The 20,949-nt window shown below is 44.2% G+C and overlaps 1 protein-coding gene across 6 annotated transcripts in view; it reads right to left on the bottom strand.

Annotated features, from left to right (window-relative positions):
* Positions 1–1,159: 1,159 nt before the first annotated feature.
* Positions 1,160–20,949, bottom strand: part of LOC132906332 (longitudinals lacking protein-like) — an 87,980-nt gene continuing 68,190 nt past the window's right edge. For 3 of the 6 annotated variants that reach the window (XM_060958427.1, XM_060958425.1, XM_060958426.1), the window contains exons 7-9: positions 3,451–3,594; positions 2,390–2,650; positions 1,160–1,993 (exon numbers count right to left, since the gene is read on the bottom strand). In XM_060958427.1, coding sequence (XP_060814410.1) covers positions 1,539–1,993; positions 2,390–2,650; positions 3,451–3,594 — 860 coding nt within the window. In that variant the 3' untranslated portion in view covers positions 1,160–1,538. Of the gene's footprint in view, positions 1,994–2,389; positions 2,651–3,450; positions 3,595–12,205; positions 12,567–17,358; positions 19,607–20,949 lie in introns of those variants that run through there. The other 3 variants (XM_060958429.1, XM_060958437.1, XM_060958434.1) reach the window with 3 other exon arrangements.

Here is a 20,949-nt window from a genome sequence, read left to right as displayed (position 1 = left end):
ATAGGTTACAGGCAAAATGCTTCTGCCCACCGCATTCGAATCTCAAATGTTTCACCAGATTGTGCCTCATTTGATACGACCTGCCGCATTGGTGACAGGTGAACGCTTCCACGTTCCTCAAGCATCCGTTTCTGGATCCCCAAGCGGTGATTTGCGTCTCTGTAAAATAATGAAAAGCAAGCGTCAAGTAGGATCTATCGGGGTGCTTTCGAAGTCCTTGAACTTTAAAAAAGCAGTCAACGTAAGGTGTTCGCTCTCTCTCTATCTCTCTCTACAAAGTAGCTAGCAGTCTCCTGTTCTCGATCGCTGATCTCACCAGAAACGGCTCTCTCACTTGGACGATTAAAGAAAATCAAGCTGTCTCGTGCGCAACTTTTATTTTAATATCGTTCGTATAATAAGGAACTTACATTATAACTGTCTTTGGTTATTTACCTCGTCTTATCGTTATAATTTTGTATATATAGCCCCTCCCTCCCTCTGCGAATATTCGTTGAAACCTCTGAAAACGAAAGATAAACGTTGTTGGTGCAAAGAATCGCGTTAGTTATAAACTACTCGACATCGATTCGCGCCTATTCGAAGAATGCGTCCGTTTCATTCGATTCCATTTCTATCACTGAGCAAATATTCGTTTAGGAACGGAAAACTTTGGCGGAAGATAGATATTGTGTCTTTGCAAAAGGTGTCGACGCAGCCCGATATTCTGCGTGTACCTCGCCGGACAAATGTGACACGTGAAGTTTCTCTGTCCGCCGCATTCGAATTTCATGTGTGTGGTTAGATTTCTCTTCATCTTATACGTTCTTCCGCATCGTGGACACTTGACAGGCGCCTCTGCCACGTTTACGGTTCTCGTACATGTGACGTTACTCTGGAACACGAGTCTCCGTCTGAATCCTAGAAATAAACGGGAGATCCTATTAGAGAGAAATAATCGATATTTAGTGGAGTACACGATTTACGTGGATTGGACACCAAAACAGAAGAATGATTTCACTGTCACATTTAGAAACTCCCCTCGAAGAAAAGCTCTTGTGTTATTGTAAGGAAAAATCAGTGTACACCGATCGAGAAAGGTCGATTGGACTGCAGCGGTTCGATAAACATTAATAAAAAGATACTGGTTTCCGTTGAATGTAGGGGATCGCATCGACTCAGAAAGCATACACGTTTATTCCATTCGTATAATTACACTTCATCTTTGGACGCGTTGCACACCTTCTAACGAAGCTACGGTTTAATCAACATCGGTTCTCGTGAGAGAATCGTGTTATGCTTCTAGTACATTTTATTTATACAGGTTCTAATCGGAAAACAGGCGATTTAACGACGCAGGTGAACTTGCGGAATTTAATCGCAATTACTACGTTTTTCATACCGCGAATTTGAATTTGTAATTTTAATGTTAAATAAGAAAGCTGATGGATTCTCGCTATATTTCTTTGATACCTGATCACCTATTTGAAAATTACAATTTTTGGTACGAGCGTTCATCTATCGGCGAAAGGAAAGAAATCGAGGTTCGCCGACGACGTTTAATGCTTTGTTCTAACGTGTCGTTCGAGATTGGCCTTTTGAGAAAATCTATTCTTGCAAATGAGACAAGTAAATTTGGGTTCGACACCGCACTCGTAGTTTTGATGCCTCCAGAGCGACGTGAACAACTTGTAGCTACGATTACAGTCGGGGCAAGTGTGCTTTTTCTTCCTTCTTCTCTCCTGTTCGAGCAATCTCTCCCTAACGTTCTTTTCGCCCATTGTCGTTCGTTTGTTACATTCAAAGCTTCTGTGACGTTTCAACGAGGCTATAAACGCAAACTTTCGATTGCAATCGATGCATAGGTATTTCCTCGGGCCATACGGGCGTATCTTGTCTTGATCGCTCTTAAATGTCATGGACCGCAAGTGCCTGTTGTACAGGGCGGCATTAACCGGTGTCAATGTCGGCAACGCCAGTACCGTCCAATTGGAGGAGCTGTATTTCTGTGTGCCTGGAAACGAACAAACGAAATAAAAGAATTTTAGCATTCTCGTCGATACTCATAAGCGGAGAACGGCGTGCGATCGTTGATCCGCACACGTTTTATCGTTATCGAAATCTGAGATGTCAGATCGGCAAATACAATTTCGTAGTATATGTCGCAGTATATGTCGCTCCGTTCAAAAGATAGAAACTGCTGCAAATGTAAAATACAGAGGATCTTTATTTACAGGATGTCGTGCAATGAAGTGTCTACAATGATGTAAATAAACGATAAATTTCACACGTATTTAAAAAAGGTTTGAACGCGAAGGAAAATTTAGCCTCGCGCTACACAAATGATCTTATAAATTTTGTGAAAACTCGTGATAGGAGGCGAACATGGTTCCCTGAATGTGCATGTTACCCTCGACATCGGCAAGGGCGTCCACTTGTTGCAATCTATAGCGAGGATTCTGATCGAGAAAATGCTGATGTCTGGCCAGTATGTGCTTCATCAGGCTATCCTTGTATCGCGTTCTATGCGGGCAGAAAGCGCATTTGAACTTTGGATCGATGCCGCATTCGAAATCGTGGTGCCTCTTCAGATGATGCTTATGCTTGTACGTTTTTCCGCAGGTGGCACAGGTATGCTTGAATACCGAAATCGCAGGATACTGGGACTCCACTGAAACAGACACGAAATTTCATCGATTAGTCGAAATCGATGGTTCCCGAGCGAAACAGTTGGCCAACTTAAGTCGTCGGACAATCTGAAACGACTTGTTGCTCGAACGATCCGACAAACAAGAAAACAGGAAACATGAATAGGAGATAACGTCTCTCGGAGGGGATGATTAACGCACCAAACACAGACAACAATCGTTTTGGTATAGAACGTGACAGATTTTTATTTTATTCGTGTCACTTTTTCTCTCGACGGTCGTTGACGAAAGTCGCGCAAAGCTGGTCCAGCTAAACGGAAAACCTTGCAACGTTCGATAGCGTGAAAATTCGTATCCTCGTCATTTGTTCCTCGTTCTCCGTTTATTTATTTTTTCCTCTTTCTATCTCGTTTTATTAATTCACGCTCAACATCGAGAAGCATACGAATCGAGAAGGGACCGATCGCTTTCGAACATTATCGAATGAATTATACACATATATGTTTGTATTTGTGTGCGTGCGTGACTGCTTGTCACGTGTGTCTGCGTGTATATGAAAGAGAACAGATACGTTAGCTTTTTCATTTCTAACGAAATTATCACATCCAGCGCTGTTTACGCGACGTTCGATTCGTACGTTTGATCGATCGACGAGTAATCGCGAGATCGATGCTAGTTGTTGTTCAAGGATTTCTCTGCTGCCTAATATTCGCTGTTCGCGGCGTAAACCCAGACCTGGCGTGCTTCATCATGTGCACCTGTAGATACGACCTGTAGGTAGCTCGATAGGGACAGAAGGTGCATTGATGCATTGGTTGTTTACCGCATTCGTTTATCACGTGTCTTCGCAGGTTCTTCATTTGGTGATAACGGCGATCGCAATTGTCGCAAGCGAATCGCCCTTGTCCGCGCGACCTCCTTCGATCCTTGGGCAATCGACTCACGTAGAACCTCATTTTCGCATAATCTGCAACCAGGAAGAAATCATTCGGTTAAAATTCCAAGTTACAGATCGCGACCGTCGTTCCTTCGATCGTCGTTGAACGGATTATTTGCGCGAAGGAAACGAACGTCCTTTCATCGATCAACGTGAGTATGACGTACGTACGTAACATATGCCTCTAAGCGTACGCACTAGCCGTACTTACGAGCAAAACGAAAAGGAGACTAGGGGCTAGGGAAAAGAATTAAACGTTGTAATTTGTCCGAAATGTAAGACAAAACGGGATACGTTTTCGTTACATGCAGATGCTATCGAACACGATTGGGCAAATCGTCGTAGTTTTGGATCGCAGATCCTTGACAAAAAAAAAAAAAAAAAAAAAAGAAAGAAAGAAAAAGGAAAAGAAAAGAACGAGAACGTGCTGCCACGTCGACAGCCTCGAAGTCAATTTTTCGAGTGTCGAGCGGCGAGCATCGAGCAACGTTCCGACGATGCATCCCCGAATCGATCCATAACAACTGCGAATAGCCATCAGATTAAGTATGTCAGGCGAAGTATATTTTCGAAAAAATTCAAATTACATTTCACCTACGACCGTGACGGTGAATGATACAACGATCGCTATTGTCGGAGCCGATATTTGTACGGTAAACTTGATATTTGTATTTGTATGGGTTACACTTTTCTAAGTCTTTTCTAACGCGACCATCGCATCGTTCGATCACGAGTAGAGGAGACTCGGACGAATACGCATCACATGCTTCGATATACTGCTCCTATACTTGCTGCGACGTTGTCGGTATAGGCATTTGTATCTTCTGATTTTCACAAGTTTCCACGCTCGGTCATGAAGCGACGTCTCGAGGATCTTTAAACCTGACGGTTTCTCGTCCGATTCGCCGTCGCTTTTCGTTTCGCTCGCCTTTCCGCGACACGAAACCTCTCGCACGGTCGAAACTGCACTCTGGAATCGTCGATCGTCAGATTAAAGGAGGATCGTGCGTGCATTGGGTAACCGAGATACGAGGCAAACGGGCGAAAGAGGAAGAGAAAAGGGGGGAAAAAAGAGCTGAGAAATTTGGCAAAGGTAAAAAGGAAGAAAAGAGAGGGCAGAAGGAAAACGAATTCAAAGATTCGCCAAGAGAAACTTGGTATCTGTTAAGCCGAGTTAGCTCGTGCCGGAATTTCGTACGATTCGATTTCGATTCCGTTAATTCGATGGAAATTTCAATGGAAAGATGCCTTCGATTCAGACTCGAGAGTATGTCGATCGATGAGAACGGGAAGAACGAAACGTCGTCACCTTACCGAAGAAAGGAACATCCTGTTTTAACGATGAACATCGACTATGGTGAAAAATAAGAAATTTCGAAGAAATACCCGAATTTCAAAGTTTTCTCTTTTATTGGTAAGAAATACTTATGTATGCACGTAGAGCGCGTAAGTAGTACAATCGATATCTACTTCCAGTCTAATTGGGTTGATGAACTTTCAAAGAACGTGAACGCAATGTACATAGCTATAACAACGGTGGAATTTTCTTTATTTCGTTCGTTTATTGTCGATCGCGTATATGTATAGTAAGCGTAAATGAATTGAACGTAAGCGATCGTTCGTTTCTCAACAGAAAATTTACTACCGCCCGTTAACCTACTTGATCCTTCTCTAATTTCATTTAGAAATCAATATAGATTTTTACACTGCGCGTGGCGATCAACGTCTCGGTCAACTTTCTTCGCGGTTTGCACAAAATCCACAAACGCAAGTTGCGAATAAACCGTAGCGTTTCAAAGGTACATTTTACCAAATTGCGTCCTCCGTCGCGTTACACCGATGCACGAATTTGTCTGTACATCGTAGAAATGGTCGCACAAAGAGCACGAGATCTACTCGATCGACCGTCTTTTCTTCTTTCTCATAATCGCTCGACGAACAAATTCTTAGGAGTAGCGACACACTGTAAATACGTAGCAGTGCGCATACCGTTACACGGTATGAAATATCGCGAAAATAGAGCTACTATGAAAAGTAAGAAAGTTTCGCCGCTAATCGCGTTTAAGGTCGCGCGAGGTTTTTCGATCCTCGTTACACATCGCCCGGTAATTAACGCAAAACTCGTTCTCTGTCTAATCACTGCACTTCACCAACGAAATTAAAAGACACGAGTTTTGAGGGGAAAGGGGACTATCACGCAGACCGAAAAGAGATCGACCGTCATCGATGTAGTCTTGAAGAGATGTGGACCGACGTGTTTCGAGTAGAAAGCAAAATAGTCGTTGACGAAGTAGATTAGTTTCCAGCGTCCATGGAGGATGACAGCTTATTCCCATTCGGCATCGCGTAGAATTCGCTCAAAAGTTTCATATGCCTGCCGTTCAAGTGGGTGTTCAGGCTGGACTTGTGCTTCGTTCTGTAAGGACAGAGGGGACAGTGGAACTTGGGTTCCACGCCACATTCGTGCTTCAAATGCCTCGCCAGGCTGGAGTAGTAATTGTATACCTTGCCACAGTTCTTGCACGGATAGGTGACTTTCTGGCAGTTCAGGTAGCCCACGCAACGCGAGTCTGAAAAATTCGAAAGACAGAAGAGACGGATATTAGAAACGGTCGACGAAAATACCGAGGAATTCGTTCGTGAGGATGACACTTTCGCGATATTCATACGGCAGCCGTGCCATTCGTGTCGTAGCCGAGCTTCGTTGCAAGTAGCGAAGCTCGTATCCATAGATTTCGCGAGCGAGCGATTTCGATCGTTGTTCGAGAATTCATCCGGGAAAATACGTAGCGCAAAATAGCTACGACTATTTTGAGCCACGCGCCTCTTTGATCGTTTTGCTCGAAAAACTATACACTGGCTTTCGAGAATTCGTTGGCAGAGGCACGGCGGGTTAAAGTACCGCGAGGAACTATGAGGCAGGGTCTCATGCAGTCTTTTTTGTCAAGTCGTTCCCTAAAAAGAAACAATACGATCACGTTACTTCTATGGTAACTGGGTCCAACTCTTTTTTTCTCTCCTGTTTCTCTTCTTCTGGCGTTCCACGACTCGATTCCTTCGTAAACCGATCGGATATTACCCACGCGGTTAACTTTCAGTTACCACAGTTACAACGCAGGTCAATTACAAGTACATGATCGATACGTGATAAATCAGTCATACTTTATTACGTTACTAATTGCTATTAGACATATTTTTCATATTGTATCTGTTATATTAGTGTTGTGTTGTCATTGTTATTAATATTTTTGTACAAATAAATAAATTTATATATATATATATATATATATGTATGTATATATAGGAAATCAATGAGAGAATGAGTCGTGAAAAACTTAGTCGCTGCAAGGTGTATGGTAATTCCAGGATTTTGAATCGTTTCGCGTGTATTTTTGCATTAAAACTGGAATTCCCAATTTACTGTAACGATGAAGAACAGACTTGGAAATGCAGTACATGTTAGCTGCCTTCCTGAAAGATAACCCACTGGCCACTGCTTCTACAGCTGATCTGATTCGTTCGAGTTCGAACTTGCATTTCGTGTATCTTCCTCCGAAAGATCTTGTCCCTCTGTCATTGTAATAGCCTCGTCCTGTAACACGAATTAATCGCAGTTGTAACAGAAACGCAAAAGCGCGTTCCACCGTGATTAAGGAGAATTATCTGGCTTGTCCTCGTGCCGTTCGATTCCCATTGAAGCGGAATGTGCGTGCGTCTGGCGATGGGATCGGAGAAGAGAAGACGCAGAAAGGAAAAACGGTGATAAACGTACCGATGGCAGCGATCGAAAGACGCGTGGAAAACGCAATACCGAAAAACGCGATCGGCTATAACGTACCTTTTGCAAAATTCCGATTTGTCGAAGGTGCTTGTTACAACGACAAGGATGAAAACAAACGTTGGAAATTGCGATTTCAAGTCGGTCCGATACAAAGAAAACGTCCATAAGCTTAGTTTTATTGTATACAGGAAAAGATGGTGAAACAGCCACGAACCACGCGAACGAATTGAAGATCTATATATCCGCGTGTATTCTCTTCATGTGAGACTTGAGATTCCATTTTCGATTGCTTCTGTAACTACAGTAAGGACAACACTCGGCCTTTTTCTGGCCGCAGGACGCCTTTACGTGTTCCACCAAATGATGCTTCCAACGATACGATTTAGAACATTTCGAGCACTTGTATCTGCCTCCGAGGGGATCCGTGCTTTTGTTCCTGCATATTCGGGTAGGCTTGCGATCGGACCCGAAATAATTAGCCTCGTAAGAGCACCTTTCCGATCGTAACTCGCTCGCTTCGGTTACCGTAGTAGGCTCGAATACCTGATACTCCTCCCAAAGGACCAGTTCACCTGAAACACAATATTCAATTTGTCATTGACAGCGTTCGACACTGACAGGTTCTACCGCCTTTGCACCGTCGACGATCGTCTAACGAAAATCTAAGAGTAGCCGAATAATCGTTTGTTCAATGGGAAAACAATCACGGTCAATGGATAAGGGGACCAAGCGATAAATATGAAAAACATGAGAGGATTAACATTACAATTCCTCTGGGAACATTGGATAAATATATCAAGCGGAATCAACTTTATTTTCTCTCTTCTTTTCCTTTTCTTTCCCACTACTGTTCAAGTACCACATTTACAAATCACAATATGACAAAAGCTTACACACAAAGCGTTTTGCGTCGATCAGTTTGCAGATCTGCTCCTCAATTTCCTCGCTTGTCGTCTATTTAACATCGATATCGAAGAACTAAAACATAATCGTCGTGCAAAATTTCGTTCCGTTCCGTTCGATTTCCGACGGTGTTTCGTTCAAACGATCGACTCAGACGACTGTGTCGGTGTCGTTGCAATGCATACGACTGACGTGCTTTTTCAAATTAGATTTCTTGTATGTACGAAAACTGCAATACGGACAACACTGTTGCTTGTCCTTGCCGCAAAATATTTTTTGATGTTCCACCAAATGACCCTTCCTCTTGTAGCTTTTCAAGCATTTGAAGCAAGAGTATTTATACTCTTGCCTATCTTCTTTCAAACCGCCTGTCGCGTATTCCATACTTTCCATCTCATCGTCGTCTTCGTCTTCGCAAGTTTCTTCCGTTATGACGCAATCGTCCGTATATCCCTTGACACTCTCGCTTTCAAGATTAATTCGTGCGGTTGCGACGTAAACGTCGGTCACGTCGAGCAAGTCCATGCGTTCGCCGATTCCTTCTCTGATCTTGAAAGTGGCCACGGAATCTGAAACAAAATATCACGCGCGTTTACATAGGACTGCGTTTATACGCGAAACCGTACGTTCCGCAACATGAGAATCTACACAGGGATATATCAAAGAAGCATATTATATCAACAATCGTATTACAGAAATTCCCGTTGGTATTTGCGTTTCCACTTTCGTTACAAACGAGTCTACTTCAACGACCGGTCAACGTTCACACCTTAAGGACTTGTAAACATCGTTAGAAACTGGTTACTCGGTAAAAAGCAAACAAGAATTCTACGATCGTTTGTCCAGCGTTGATCGACAACGAGCAAATCATCGACGTCGGTTAATTTCGGTCGGATTGCGACACCAGCATTTCGCAACGATCGTCAAAGTTGAATCGTCGTTAAAACGAAAAGAAAAGAAAAGAAGAAAAGAAAAATAAGAAGTAAAAGAGATAACGAAACGGGACGAATCTTCGAAGAATTTTTTCAGATGGTTGGATCTGTACACAGGTATTTATTTAAAAAGCAATCGACTGCCGGACATCGTTACACAGGAACACTTAACCATCACTGCGCAGCATTCTTGCTCGATCTAATAGATTTACGGATCTATCGAATCGAATGGATAAGATAGGCTAGATGTTCATGCATCGTAAACGAACGATTCGCGTACATTATTCCTTCTAAACTATCGATAACAAGTACGATTCATCTTCCGCGTTCATACGATTACACAAAGAATGAGATGAAAGGTGACTGACGTTCACTACTTGATTAGCGTGAATACTTATAAGGAATTGAATCCGTTACGTCGATACGATCTCGATCGATCGTAGCTTGTCACACACGAGAACGAACGGTTTCCTTCTGCTCCTCCTCCTGCTGCTGCTCCTCCTCCTCCACCTCCTCCTCCTTCTTCTTCTTCTTCTTTCTTCTTCTCGTTCTTCACCTTCCCCCCTCTTTTGTCTCTCTTTAATACTCGGATTTCAATAAAAACGGATAAGAAAGAGAAAGAAATTATCGTACTGTGTTTCGTCTTTCATCCCTCTTCCAGAGCAAATGTTACGTAGACGATGAATTTGTTGAACGCGTCCGCGCGTTTCTCGTACGACACGCGTCAAACTTAATTTCTCGAGATGTAGAAGCATGTTCGTTCGAACAAGGAAACGCGACGTTCAAACATCGTGTCGTTGCAGCCGTGAATTCTTGTTCGAGACACGCCAGAGAGAGAGGAAATTGAGCGTACAACGTCGTAATTACAATTCTACCACTTGAAACGCGATACTCGCAAAGTCTCGAACGATTTTTATAGGAAAAGACGGCTGCGAATGCATGCTTGTCCATACTACGATCGCTTCGATATCAAATAGGTAGGAAATCGGTTGCTAGAAATTACTGCGCTATCGTTACTCTTCTCGATATGGTAAAAATCGTGACAATACGTACGAAAAGTTGTAGATTGCACGATCCGACGAATCTATGTCGCTAGATTCGACCGACGAAGGTAGGAAAAAAAGAGAAAGAGAGAGAAAGAAAAATAGGAAACGAAAGAAACGACGAAATGGAAGAAAAAGAAAAAAAGAAAAAAAAACAGCCTGTAGACTAGATTGGATTTATCAAAGAGCGGCTACGGTTATTTCGTGAGTCGCGCTACTGCATACCGATGATATACGGATAATCCTTTTTCGCAAATCGACACACGACACTAACTTTCAACACTCTCTAACGATTACAAATATTTGATCGTCGATGACAATAATAACATTTCGAAGATGTTTTGGCTTCGCACAAAATTCGGCCGATCCACAATGCGTACGTTATGCAACGAGTTAAAGGAAAATTGTTGTTCAAACGTTCAAGTGTTGAAATATCGACTCGACAAGGACAAACCAATACGTATGCGTAGTGACGGATTTACAAACACCAATGAAACCGTATGAAAGAAACATTGTTCCGAACAGCATGGTTTGCCGCGTGGAAAACGAGTTCCATCGCAAAATCCAAAGACTTTGGTTTCGTACAAATATCGCTGAACGAAAAGAGTCGTAGACGATAAATGACGTTCAGCGAAACAGCTGTCTACTTGATGTTGTGCACCGAGAGCAGGTGCTTGAGAAACGAGGCCTCGATCCTCGATCTGTAAGGGCAATACTGGCAGGAGAAGTGAGTCTCAAACGTAACCATTCCGCAGCCCATCTTCAGATGTTTCCGTAGATTCGACGCCCAGGAGTACATTTGTCCGCAACGCGGACAAACGTGCAGCCGCGGCCTCACGATCGGGAATAAAGGAGCATCTGGAAAGAAATCTCGGTTATTAAAGAACGACGAGCGAACGGCGTGACGCGATGCGATACGATGCGATGCGATGCGACGTGGCGCAAACCGAAAAGGATTATTTAGGAGGGCAGGTTCCAGAAGAAAGAAAAAGAAAGAAAAGATCGGGGATCGCAGTGGCTAGCTTCTAGACATCGAAGCGCATGCCTTGCCAGGTTAATAGAACACAACGGAATGCGACGACAGTCCCGTCTAGTCGCCGATAATCGTACGCGCTCTTCGAGCAGAAACCTGCGAAGCTGATTCTATTCGACGGTGATCGGGACGAATAGTCGCTTCGGGATTTCCTCGAAAAGGGCATGTTTCCAGTTTCGAGCAGCTAAAACACGACGATACTAACACACCTGTACTTTCGTACTCGTGCACGCGGTTATACTTACGTTCTGTTTTCGTGCCCCGGATCGTCTCGTTCGGCTGCCATTGCCTGAAAATATTTGCAAAACGGTCGAGAGAATGTTAGCGTCAAGGGTTAGGTTTTCGCATGGAGTAAAAGTACACTTTATTATCGGCCAGTAGATCGGTTGCACAGTAATCCATTCGCTAATGCATGTGTATCCGATGTTTACAAAGCAAATGCCTCTTCAAATTTCCCTTAAAGTTGGACTTGTAATCGCAGATAGTGCAGCAGAAGTTTGGTGGTTTCCCGCAAGCCATTCTTTGATGCAGTCTCAAACTGGAGGGCCAAGAGAATGGTCGACCGCACCACTCGCACGTATGCATCGCGTTACCTGAAACAAAAATCTTAGTCAGCGCATTGGCAAAGGCGTAGGTTTTCCAATGACCGTTCGCAACCGACTTTCGATTCTTCTCCTCTACCTCGATGTCCGCTAATCTAGCTTTTTCAACGTAGAAAATCCACGTTGCAAAAGCACCACGCGATACGATACTACGTCGCGTCACTTCCGGTTTCATCAACGTCGACACTGGAATCGAATACACGTGAGACGAACGTAACGCTTTCTCCATCTGCCAACAATTTATTGTTCATACAGCAGATTATTTTTTGTCCAGGTAAATGAAAATTCGCTGGGTTCCAGGTTCGAGCGATTGCGAATAAATACGACGATCGTGGTTGGCGAATCGGTGATTTCATCGTTCAACGAGAGGAAGCAACTAACGAGGTGTAAAAACGTGGGACGTGGCTCGTTATCCAAAGTGTATTCGAAGTATGTGCTTTTGTAAGCTGCTCTTATACTTTGTCCTGTGCGGACAATACGGGCAACATTCCTTTGGATCTTTGCCACACTCGATTTTCAAGTGATTCTTCATGTTTCTCAGCCAACGATAACCTTTGTTGCAGTTCGGGCATGTGAAGCAACCGGGCTTCCTGTCCAGGCAGCTGCTCGATTTCCGAGGTAGCTTCAAGCTCGGGTTATTCGAGGATAGCACCAGCTTGTGATGGCCGACAGTTCTGCTTTGGTAACGGTATCCGAACCAGGGCAGCTCTGGAAAAAGAACGGGTGTATTTTATTATTAGAAAGAATTCTCATCTGGCCGCGTATTTTCGTACGTCGATAATAATAATAAACTGAAGAAGACAGTGGCGATAAATCGCTGTTCATGAACAGAACGTGTTCAAATATTTTACAAACGTCGCTTTTTATTCTTCGTTATATTCGTTTGGCACATGGCTTTATACAGGATCACGACACTTAGGCGTACAATATGGTACGTAGGATGGGTAAAATCTCATTTTCACTCGATAGCAGCGGAGTAATTCTATCTGCAAACGAAGATTCCGCAGTGTGAAACATCTCTCTAGCTGCTCTCTATTCTATCGCGTTACATGATTCGATTCACGCGACTCTATGCGAGAACAGGCGATCTCGTCATTCTTTATCTATATGCATTGACGTTCACCGAACGGAATGGTAACGTACGAGAAAATATAAACGCGTACGAAGCGTACGAGGCTTACGAAACGAGAAACGAGGATACAAGAAAATGGTGGAGGGATGAGGGAGAGAGGGAAAGCCTCCTAAATGCTACTCGAGAACACGTTCTTGCCAGGATGATTGGTTCGAATGTGTTGATAGAGATTGCCACGCTGTTTGGTTCTGTGGGCGCAATAGGGACATTTGAATTGCGGCTCCTTGCCGCACTCGTGCCTGGTGTGTCTGACCAGTGTGGCGCGATGCTGATACCCTTTGCCGCACGTCTCGCACCGATACGGAAACTCGACCCGCTTCGCCATCCAAAGGGTCGCCAGGTCCTTGATCAGAGGCATCATCGGGTAGTTGCAATTCCTTTGAAAGTTCTTCGGCATAGTCATGCACGGGATCGGTATGTCTGCAAGTCACAGGAAGAAGAAAACGGGGGGCGTTAGTTGACGAGCATAAACGAGCGACTCTTCGAATTGGGAAATACTTTGTCAGATAAGAAATCCAACTACGATCAAGAACATTTCGTTTAATTGCGTTTCGTTTAATTACGGCACAATAGTTTTCAATCAACATCAAAGCTACATCGAGTCAAAATGTTTAAAGATTCAACGAGAAGTACGTCTTCGTTGTTCTTCTTTATTTTCCGTTTTATTAACTAGCAACGAAAGGGACCTTTATCTATCGACAAGTACACAGACAAAAGTACGAAAATATTGCCGGTAGGAGTTTGAAAAGGAAAAATGGCTATTCAATTTCCGCTCATATTATACACTTCGAACACCGCATGGCGGAGCCTCGGGTGATGATGTTCGATGTGCCGGTGAATCTGGTCGATGGTATCGCCCACGGTATCGCAATAGGGGCACATCTTCTTCGGCTCGATTCCACATACTCGTATCATATGCGTACGAAGATCGGTCAAACGATCGAACTTTACGGTACACTTTGGACAGAAATTCGAGCCCCGGAACGATGACGAACAATCGTTTACTCTCGAGTAGGGATTTTCCATCGGTTCGGCGTGGGTCCTTCCGCGTCGACGCGTCACGTCCTTCCCAAAGTTAAACAACGCGCTTCGACGCGAACCTGAAATCGAACGTGTGCCAATTAGAAATTTCCTTCCGTTTTTTTATTCCTTCTTTCGTATCTTTCGATCGTCTCGTCAACGACCTACGATAGATCGTCTTTACTATCAAGGCGATTTAGAGGGAAATTGAAGTAACGGGAACGCGAAAGCGTTGATTAAAATGCTTGTCTGTTATAATCGTACGTTATTTATGCAATAACTTTAAATATTGTACTGTGTGATTTATTGTTTCTAATACTCTTCCTCGATTCTATGCTCTTACGATACAATAAGGTTAGTCGATAGTCGGTAGTCGAGGGTGAACAGAAACGAAAGGACAACAGAGAACACGTTCGCTAGAAAACCGATCGACGACGGTCCAGGTGTTTCCTTTCTCGTCGTTGTCTCGCTATTCTCTCTCCGTCCACTTTCTCTTACTTTTCAAACACGCTCTAAACATTCACTACGCAACTTCGGTTAGACGCGTGCTTGCTCAACAAGCGGCACTCTCTGCAGAAGCAAACAATTGCATTTGTCGCGTGAAATCTTACAGAAAGGTTACGCGCGAAACTCGAACCGATTTCTCTTCTGCTGGCGACTAAAAGGCAGAAAGAACTGGCGTTAGAGGAGGAACGATATTCGACGACCGTTTCGTCGTCTCGTCTGTTTCTCGTCGTTCGCTCGGCGAGTAGTACGAGTACAAAAGTCGCGGAAAAAGGAACTTGTTGCCGGTGATTGGCAAATCGGATTGATCGGAGCAGAGTTCGATCTCAATTCAGATCGATCACGTATACGTTTTGACCACGATGACACTGACGAATGTGTCTATAAACGTGACCGCGTTGTTTCATTCGCGCTGCACAGTAAGGGCACTGAACTCTCGGCTCTTGTCCGCACTCGAACTTGGTGTGCCTTTTTAAATGCCATGCGTGTATGTAGCTCTTGGAGCATCTAGAGCACGTGTGCCTCTCAATGTCTCGAATAGCGGTGGCCCTACGCCTCCTCGAGCCGAGCGGCTTCTCTTCCTCGTAATCGAAATCCTTCGCTTCTTCCATCACCACCGAGCAAAGATTCTCCAGATCGGTTTCTATCTTGATCCTCTTGATGTCTAAAAAAAGAAAAGTAAAAAGGAAACGCAATTAGTCGCAGTCTCGGGACGTGTTCGCATGACCGGTCAGATACACGAAGAAAACAAAAATGATGGAAGCGGTTATCGTTACGAAGAGAATCGGGTTACCGCGAGTTATTTTTCCCGCCACCTTGTCCCCGAGAAGACCGCAAGCTGACCTTTTATCAGTGTCTTTGAGCGAGCAAACACGCAAAGGCAGAGCTTCCGTGTTCGGAGCTTCTCGGCCCAGGGACGAGAATAACCGTCGATTAACCGTCGATTAATTCGTTAACCGGCGAAGCGGAGCAAAGTTGAAAGAACGGCCAAAGCGACCGCAAGTGGCTGCTGCGTCGTTTTAGCGAATTCGATTTCGACGGCAAACAGGAAGCGAAACGTTGGTCGTCGCGCGTCCAAGCGAAAGGAAAAACTCTCTCGCGAACGATCGCCAACAGGTGGTACTCGTTCGAGTCCAGTAGCACCGTAACAATGCTTTATTCGCATTTCACATGTACATTCGTGAAAAACCGCACACACACCACGTTGCGACGGCCCGTATTCCCGTCCTTCGGTGTTATATGTGTGCGCGCGTGTGTATATATATAACGATGACGCAAATCGTGACGACGAGGCGACAACGACGACGCTATACCTTCGTTACAAGACGTTGGTCGTCGGTTAGAATGCGAAAAGAAAACGTGGACATTCGGGAGAACGAGAAACGGAGGAACGTCGATGACGATGATGGACTGGACGGGGAACAGCTGTTACGAAGAGCTGGTCATCAAGGCGAATCGATAATGTAGATCCGTTGACCCGAGTGTTTTCTACGTATGTGCTCGTTCACGTGTGCCCTTTGCTTGCTGCGAGTACCGCAGTACGGACATTTGAATCTGGGCGCGACGCCGCACTCGTAACGAAGGTGACGATTCAGACTTTTCACCACGGTGTAACCATTCCCGCACTTTGGGCACACGTAGTTCTTTTTCTTGCTGCCTCTGCGTCGAAGAGATCCGTAGACATGGTCGGACGCGTGGAACTTGCTCGCTTCCTCATACGAACCGGCTCCGTAATTTCCGTACAATAGTCGAAACGAACGATCCACTGAAAGCAAAAAAGCGCAACGATTAGAATTATACGAGAATCGATGGTGCGACGCCCACGACGACCGTAACGATCATCGCGACTACCGATCGCGATGCGAGAATTAGAAGAGAACCGGAAACTCATAATCCGCTACCCGTGCACTCCTCCTTCGGGAACCACTCCGCTCGCGTTTAAATATTCGCCATTCTCGTAAATGTTCTGTTTTCTCTCTCCAAGAGAAATGTACGATAAGGATCGTGTGGAAGGACGTGGGAGGAAAGTTGTAATTGAATAAAATGTTTATTACTTTACTTATGAATACAATATATCTCATTACGATTAAAATTTAAGATCGATCACGCAAACCCTTTCCTGCGGATGTTTCTTGCGGATGTGACTATAGATCTGTGACGTTTGTTTGCTCCTCAGTTTGCAGTAAGGACACTTGAATCTGGGTTCGTGTCCGCACTCGTACTTGTAATGCCGATTACGGTTACTTTTCAACGTGAAGCTGTGCAGACACTTGGGACAGTAATAGAGCAAGCGATCTTTGCCCACGTTGTTGCCCGGTTTTACCATGCTCATCAGCGAGTCCAACACGCTCAGATCTGCAAAGAAGAAACAAAGTACGGTGAACGTCCGTTCCAAGTGTTTGAGCTTGCGATTATAATACAACTCGCGCGCCAATTCGCGTTCTTCTCCTTACGTTCGTCGATCGAAGGAATCGATCTGTCGGTCGAACAAGGGAACACGATCGACGACGTTTTCGGAGCTCGACTGGAATATGCACAGACGCATCCATGACCTACGATGAGTTCGTTAGTATATATGTATCGCGTGAAAAAAAAGCAAAATACGTAGCACCGAACCAAAGGATTCTCCTGATCTAGCAAAGCGGCGCGAGATAGAAACTAGAAGGAAAGACAAACATAAAAAAAAAAGAAAAACAGTAAAGAAAAAGTAAAGAAAAAGTAAAGAAAAAAGAGAGACCGAAAGATGAAAAAAGAAAGAGACAAACAAACACGGGTGGTAAACGGTCAAAGAATTATATCACACAGTGTACGCTCGGTAATCGAGCGCAGATAGAATCGCTGGAGTGTTTGAACATCGATTTATTATTTGTATCTTACAATTCCACAGTGACGACGATATATGATCACAAAACATCGTGGAAAATGGGGAATAGTAATTGTTTAGACATCGAATGTAATTCGCGAACATTTATTCGTAGTCAAGTCCCGAAGGAAACGATCGGTCGTACGAGACCGATCAAACGGGGAAAGGACAATTTGTTCGTACGATAAATGGAAAAACGCGTCTAGCCCGGCTCTGATCGGGCGTGTACAGTTATTAATAAACGCACTTAACGCTACAACATCGTTAATTATATCACAGCAACAAAAACAGTCGGCCACTAACGTCTAGGTGTAGGTAGAAGAAAACGAGAATCAAAAAAAAGATTTCGGTTGCGGTGCGAACGGCGACGCTTTCGCCGTAAGCACGTGGTTGCACCAAACGTTCGTCAGTAGGTACACTGCTCTCCTGCTGTCTCCGCGCATCGATTCCAAAAGCTTGAAAGCTCGGCATTATATTTCGTCGTGATTCTCATTCGATTCGATAAACGAGAAACAAAAATGAAAGAACACAACGTTTGCCCCGACCGCTTCACCCTGTACCATTCAGTCTTAAAGCGGAAAGCGTACCGGCAAATCGAAAGGTACGCTTTCCTCTGTTCCTCCCCTTTTCACCCTTCGAACATCCAACGATACGCCGGACGCACAATTAGCCGAAACAACTTTTAAATATTATTTGACGAACGCGCGTTTTCTCTTGCTCCAGTTTCTTTGCTATTCTTTTTCGTTTTTCCTCGTCATTTCTTGACCTTATAGTTGGCTCGATTTCACCGACGGATGAAACTGTTACGTTAAAGTCCATTTCTTTCTCTGTTATGAACGTTAAGGATGTCGTTATTATCGTTATTCTTACTATCTTTTCCATCGACTCATTCCTCCTTTCTTCTCGCGCACACGCACACTTTCTCATTCGCTCTCTCTTTCTCACACACACACACACACACACACTCTTTTTCTCAATCTTTCTTCCATAGAAAACATACAATTTTATCTAGTAGGACGTCTAGAAATCGAAGAACTTTTCGTACGACAGCTCGTGTGCATCGTGGAACTTTAAATGCAATTGTACTTGAAACATCTTTACGTCACGGCTTCTCGGGCAAACCGGTTACCGGCTAACGATCACGTCGTCAACGACGTGAACCATTCGTAGAAAACACGAGCAATTTCAACGTGCGACAAATTAACCGACGGTCGCGTTCGGTATCCCAAAATTCGAGATTCGTTTGAGCATCATTTCGTTTCACGACTAAATCTCGTAAACGATCGTTCCCTAATTTTATAAAACATTTAAAAATTTGATAACAACGGAAAATATATGTACCATATATTAAATGTATGTATCGTATAGTATTCATGTACGCGTGATGTATATCAATAAATGTGGCTGTCAACGTGTGTGTAGGTATATATGCGTATATTACATGTATTATGCATGTAACGTATACGCAAATGCGTGTATGTTATTTCTCTAATATAAGAGGCGACAATCGCAAAAGGCGGCGTTCGCACGGAACTACTTTCTACGTTTCCGATGCGAACAGCAAGCTTTCGAGACAGTCCGCCGACGACAGAAACATCTCGAAAGGGACGGAGATCGGATCTGCCGTAAACACGGGATACTATTACGCGAAAAGCGGTCGATTATCTTAGGATCGAACACTCGCACCTCGCGTCGCCTTCTCTCGGCCTTCACTTTATACGACATCGTTCGTTAACGAACGAGCAACAGGAACACGTACTAAATCTCCCGATTCGTGTATTCTAGACAGCCTCGGACGATACTTCTCACATCTGATCCTTCACTTCTCCAGGTGCACCACGTAAACTGGCTGACCTACGTGCCTGGTTCTAATGTGAGACATCACGTTGGACGTTTGTTTGCTACGGAATTCGCAGTAAGGGCACTGGAATCTCGGCGGTTGGCCACACTCGAACTTAAGATGCCTGGTCATGTTGCCTTTGATGGTGAAGGATCTTCCGCACTTGGGGCAGCCGAATGGCTTTGTGAAGCAGTCCGCCAACGACCCCTTTGCGTACGTGTTCTTCTCCCTCCCTTGAGAATAGTAACTCGGCAATGATCTCGGCGCAGTCGCACCACAGGAATCAGTCTGACCAATATCCCTGTTGCTTTCCTCGTTCTCAAATGCTTTGCAAGATTGTAAAACGAAGTTTAAATCCAACTGTGGGACCGCGGCATAGAAACCTGAAACTTCAAGATTAGCTGGTTAGTGGAATCAGCGAAATATCGGACGAACGGATTTGGGAAGACAGCTGGATCCGAGAATCGATCGCCGTCGGTTAGAGCCGTACTCTCCTTTAGAGATGTAGCGATCGTATTGGATTGGGTCGAACTAAATCGGTCCGGGGGTGGTTGGATCGGATCGGTTTGGTTCGGTTGGCTTTGATTTAATTTGCGACATGCTTCGTATCGACGACGTTGAGCATTGGAAATGGAAAAATAAAAGAAGGATACCTTAAAAAGTTGCGGATGATCTTCTAGATGAAAACGTCGAGCCAGTCTCGAGCATTTTCCAGACCCCCCGCCCCTCTCTCCCTCTCTATCTTTCACCCCTTTCTTTCCTTCTTTCAGTCTTTTCTTTCTTTTTCTTTGTTAATATCAAAGCAGACGAATCGAAATCGCACGATTTTAACGGACATTATTTCTAATTATTTTCAATTGTTTAATTTAATACGTACTAGGGAAAAATGCATCTTAGGCTAGGTTAACGGTAATTAAATCTATCGAATAGAAATCGTTGTGTACCATTCCATCTTCGGCCGATGGCCACGTCCCTGACGGTTCGGTTAGCCATTCGTGCGCGAACGAATGCAGACAGCGGGTTGCCGTTTGATAATCGTAAGGATATTCGGCGTGTACGTTGTCGTATAAATTTGCATATACCATAAAAAGAAGTATTAAACTACAAAGGATCGTTCGTGCGTATCTGTCATTTGTGTGCAAATCTGCATGCATTTTAACCGAAATATTTACACGCAAGTGTCGTTCGAAGACTATATTGCAAATCGATATTTCGCGTCGATAATAGCTTGAGAAATATTTTTGCTCCGCGAATACCTTTGAGATAAACGCGTGCGGTAAGGAAATACGTTTCCATAGAAAGCGAGTATAAAGTGGAAAGACTACACGTGTCGATTACATCGAACGAGATCGGGCGCAAAATGGATGGATCGTCGGTAGTAGTCGTTTCTTCGAATCTTCAACGTCGAGTTCAAAGCTTCATGTCGAAGATAAACACTTCCTCTTCCGGATGCTTTTTTCTGATGTGAGCGTAGACCGGCGATGTTTGCTTACTGCGAAGACCACAGTACGGACACTGAAATCTTGGTTCGTGGCCGCACTCGTAATTCACGTGTCGATCTTTGTTTCTCTTCAAGGTGAAACCGCGACCGCACTTTTGACACTGAAACGGCTTCGTCTTGTCGGAAACGTTTATCTTTGCGCTCCTCCGTTTCGCGCTTTTGCTCGATTCCAAACAACGTTTCCCGATAGTTTCCAATCGGCTCTTCAAGTCTAGGTTTTGTCCGAGCGCA

Source organism: Bombus pascuorum, chromosome 4, assembly GCF_905332965.1.
Source record: "Bombus pascuorum chromosome 4, iyBomPasc1.1, whole genome shotgun sequence".
Taxonomy (NCBI): domain Eukaryota; kingdom Metazoa; phylum Arthropoda; class Insecta; order Hymenoptera; family Apidae; genus Bombus; species Bombus pascuorum.
This window is presented reverse-complemented; position numbering and strand designations above follow the sequence as displayed.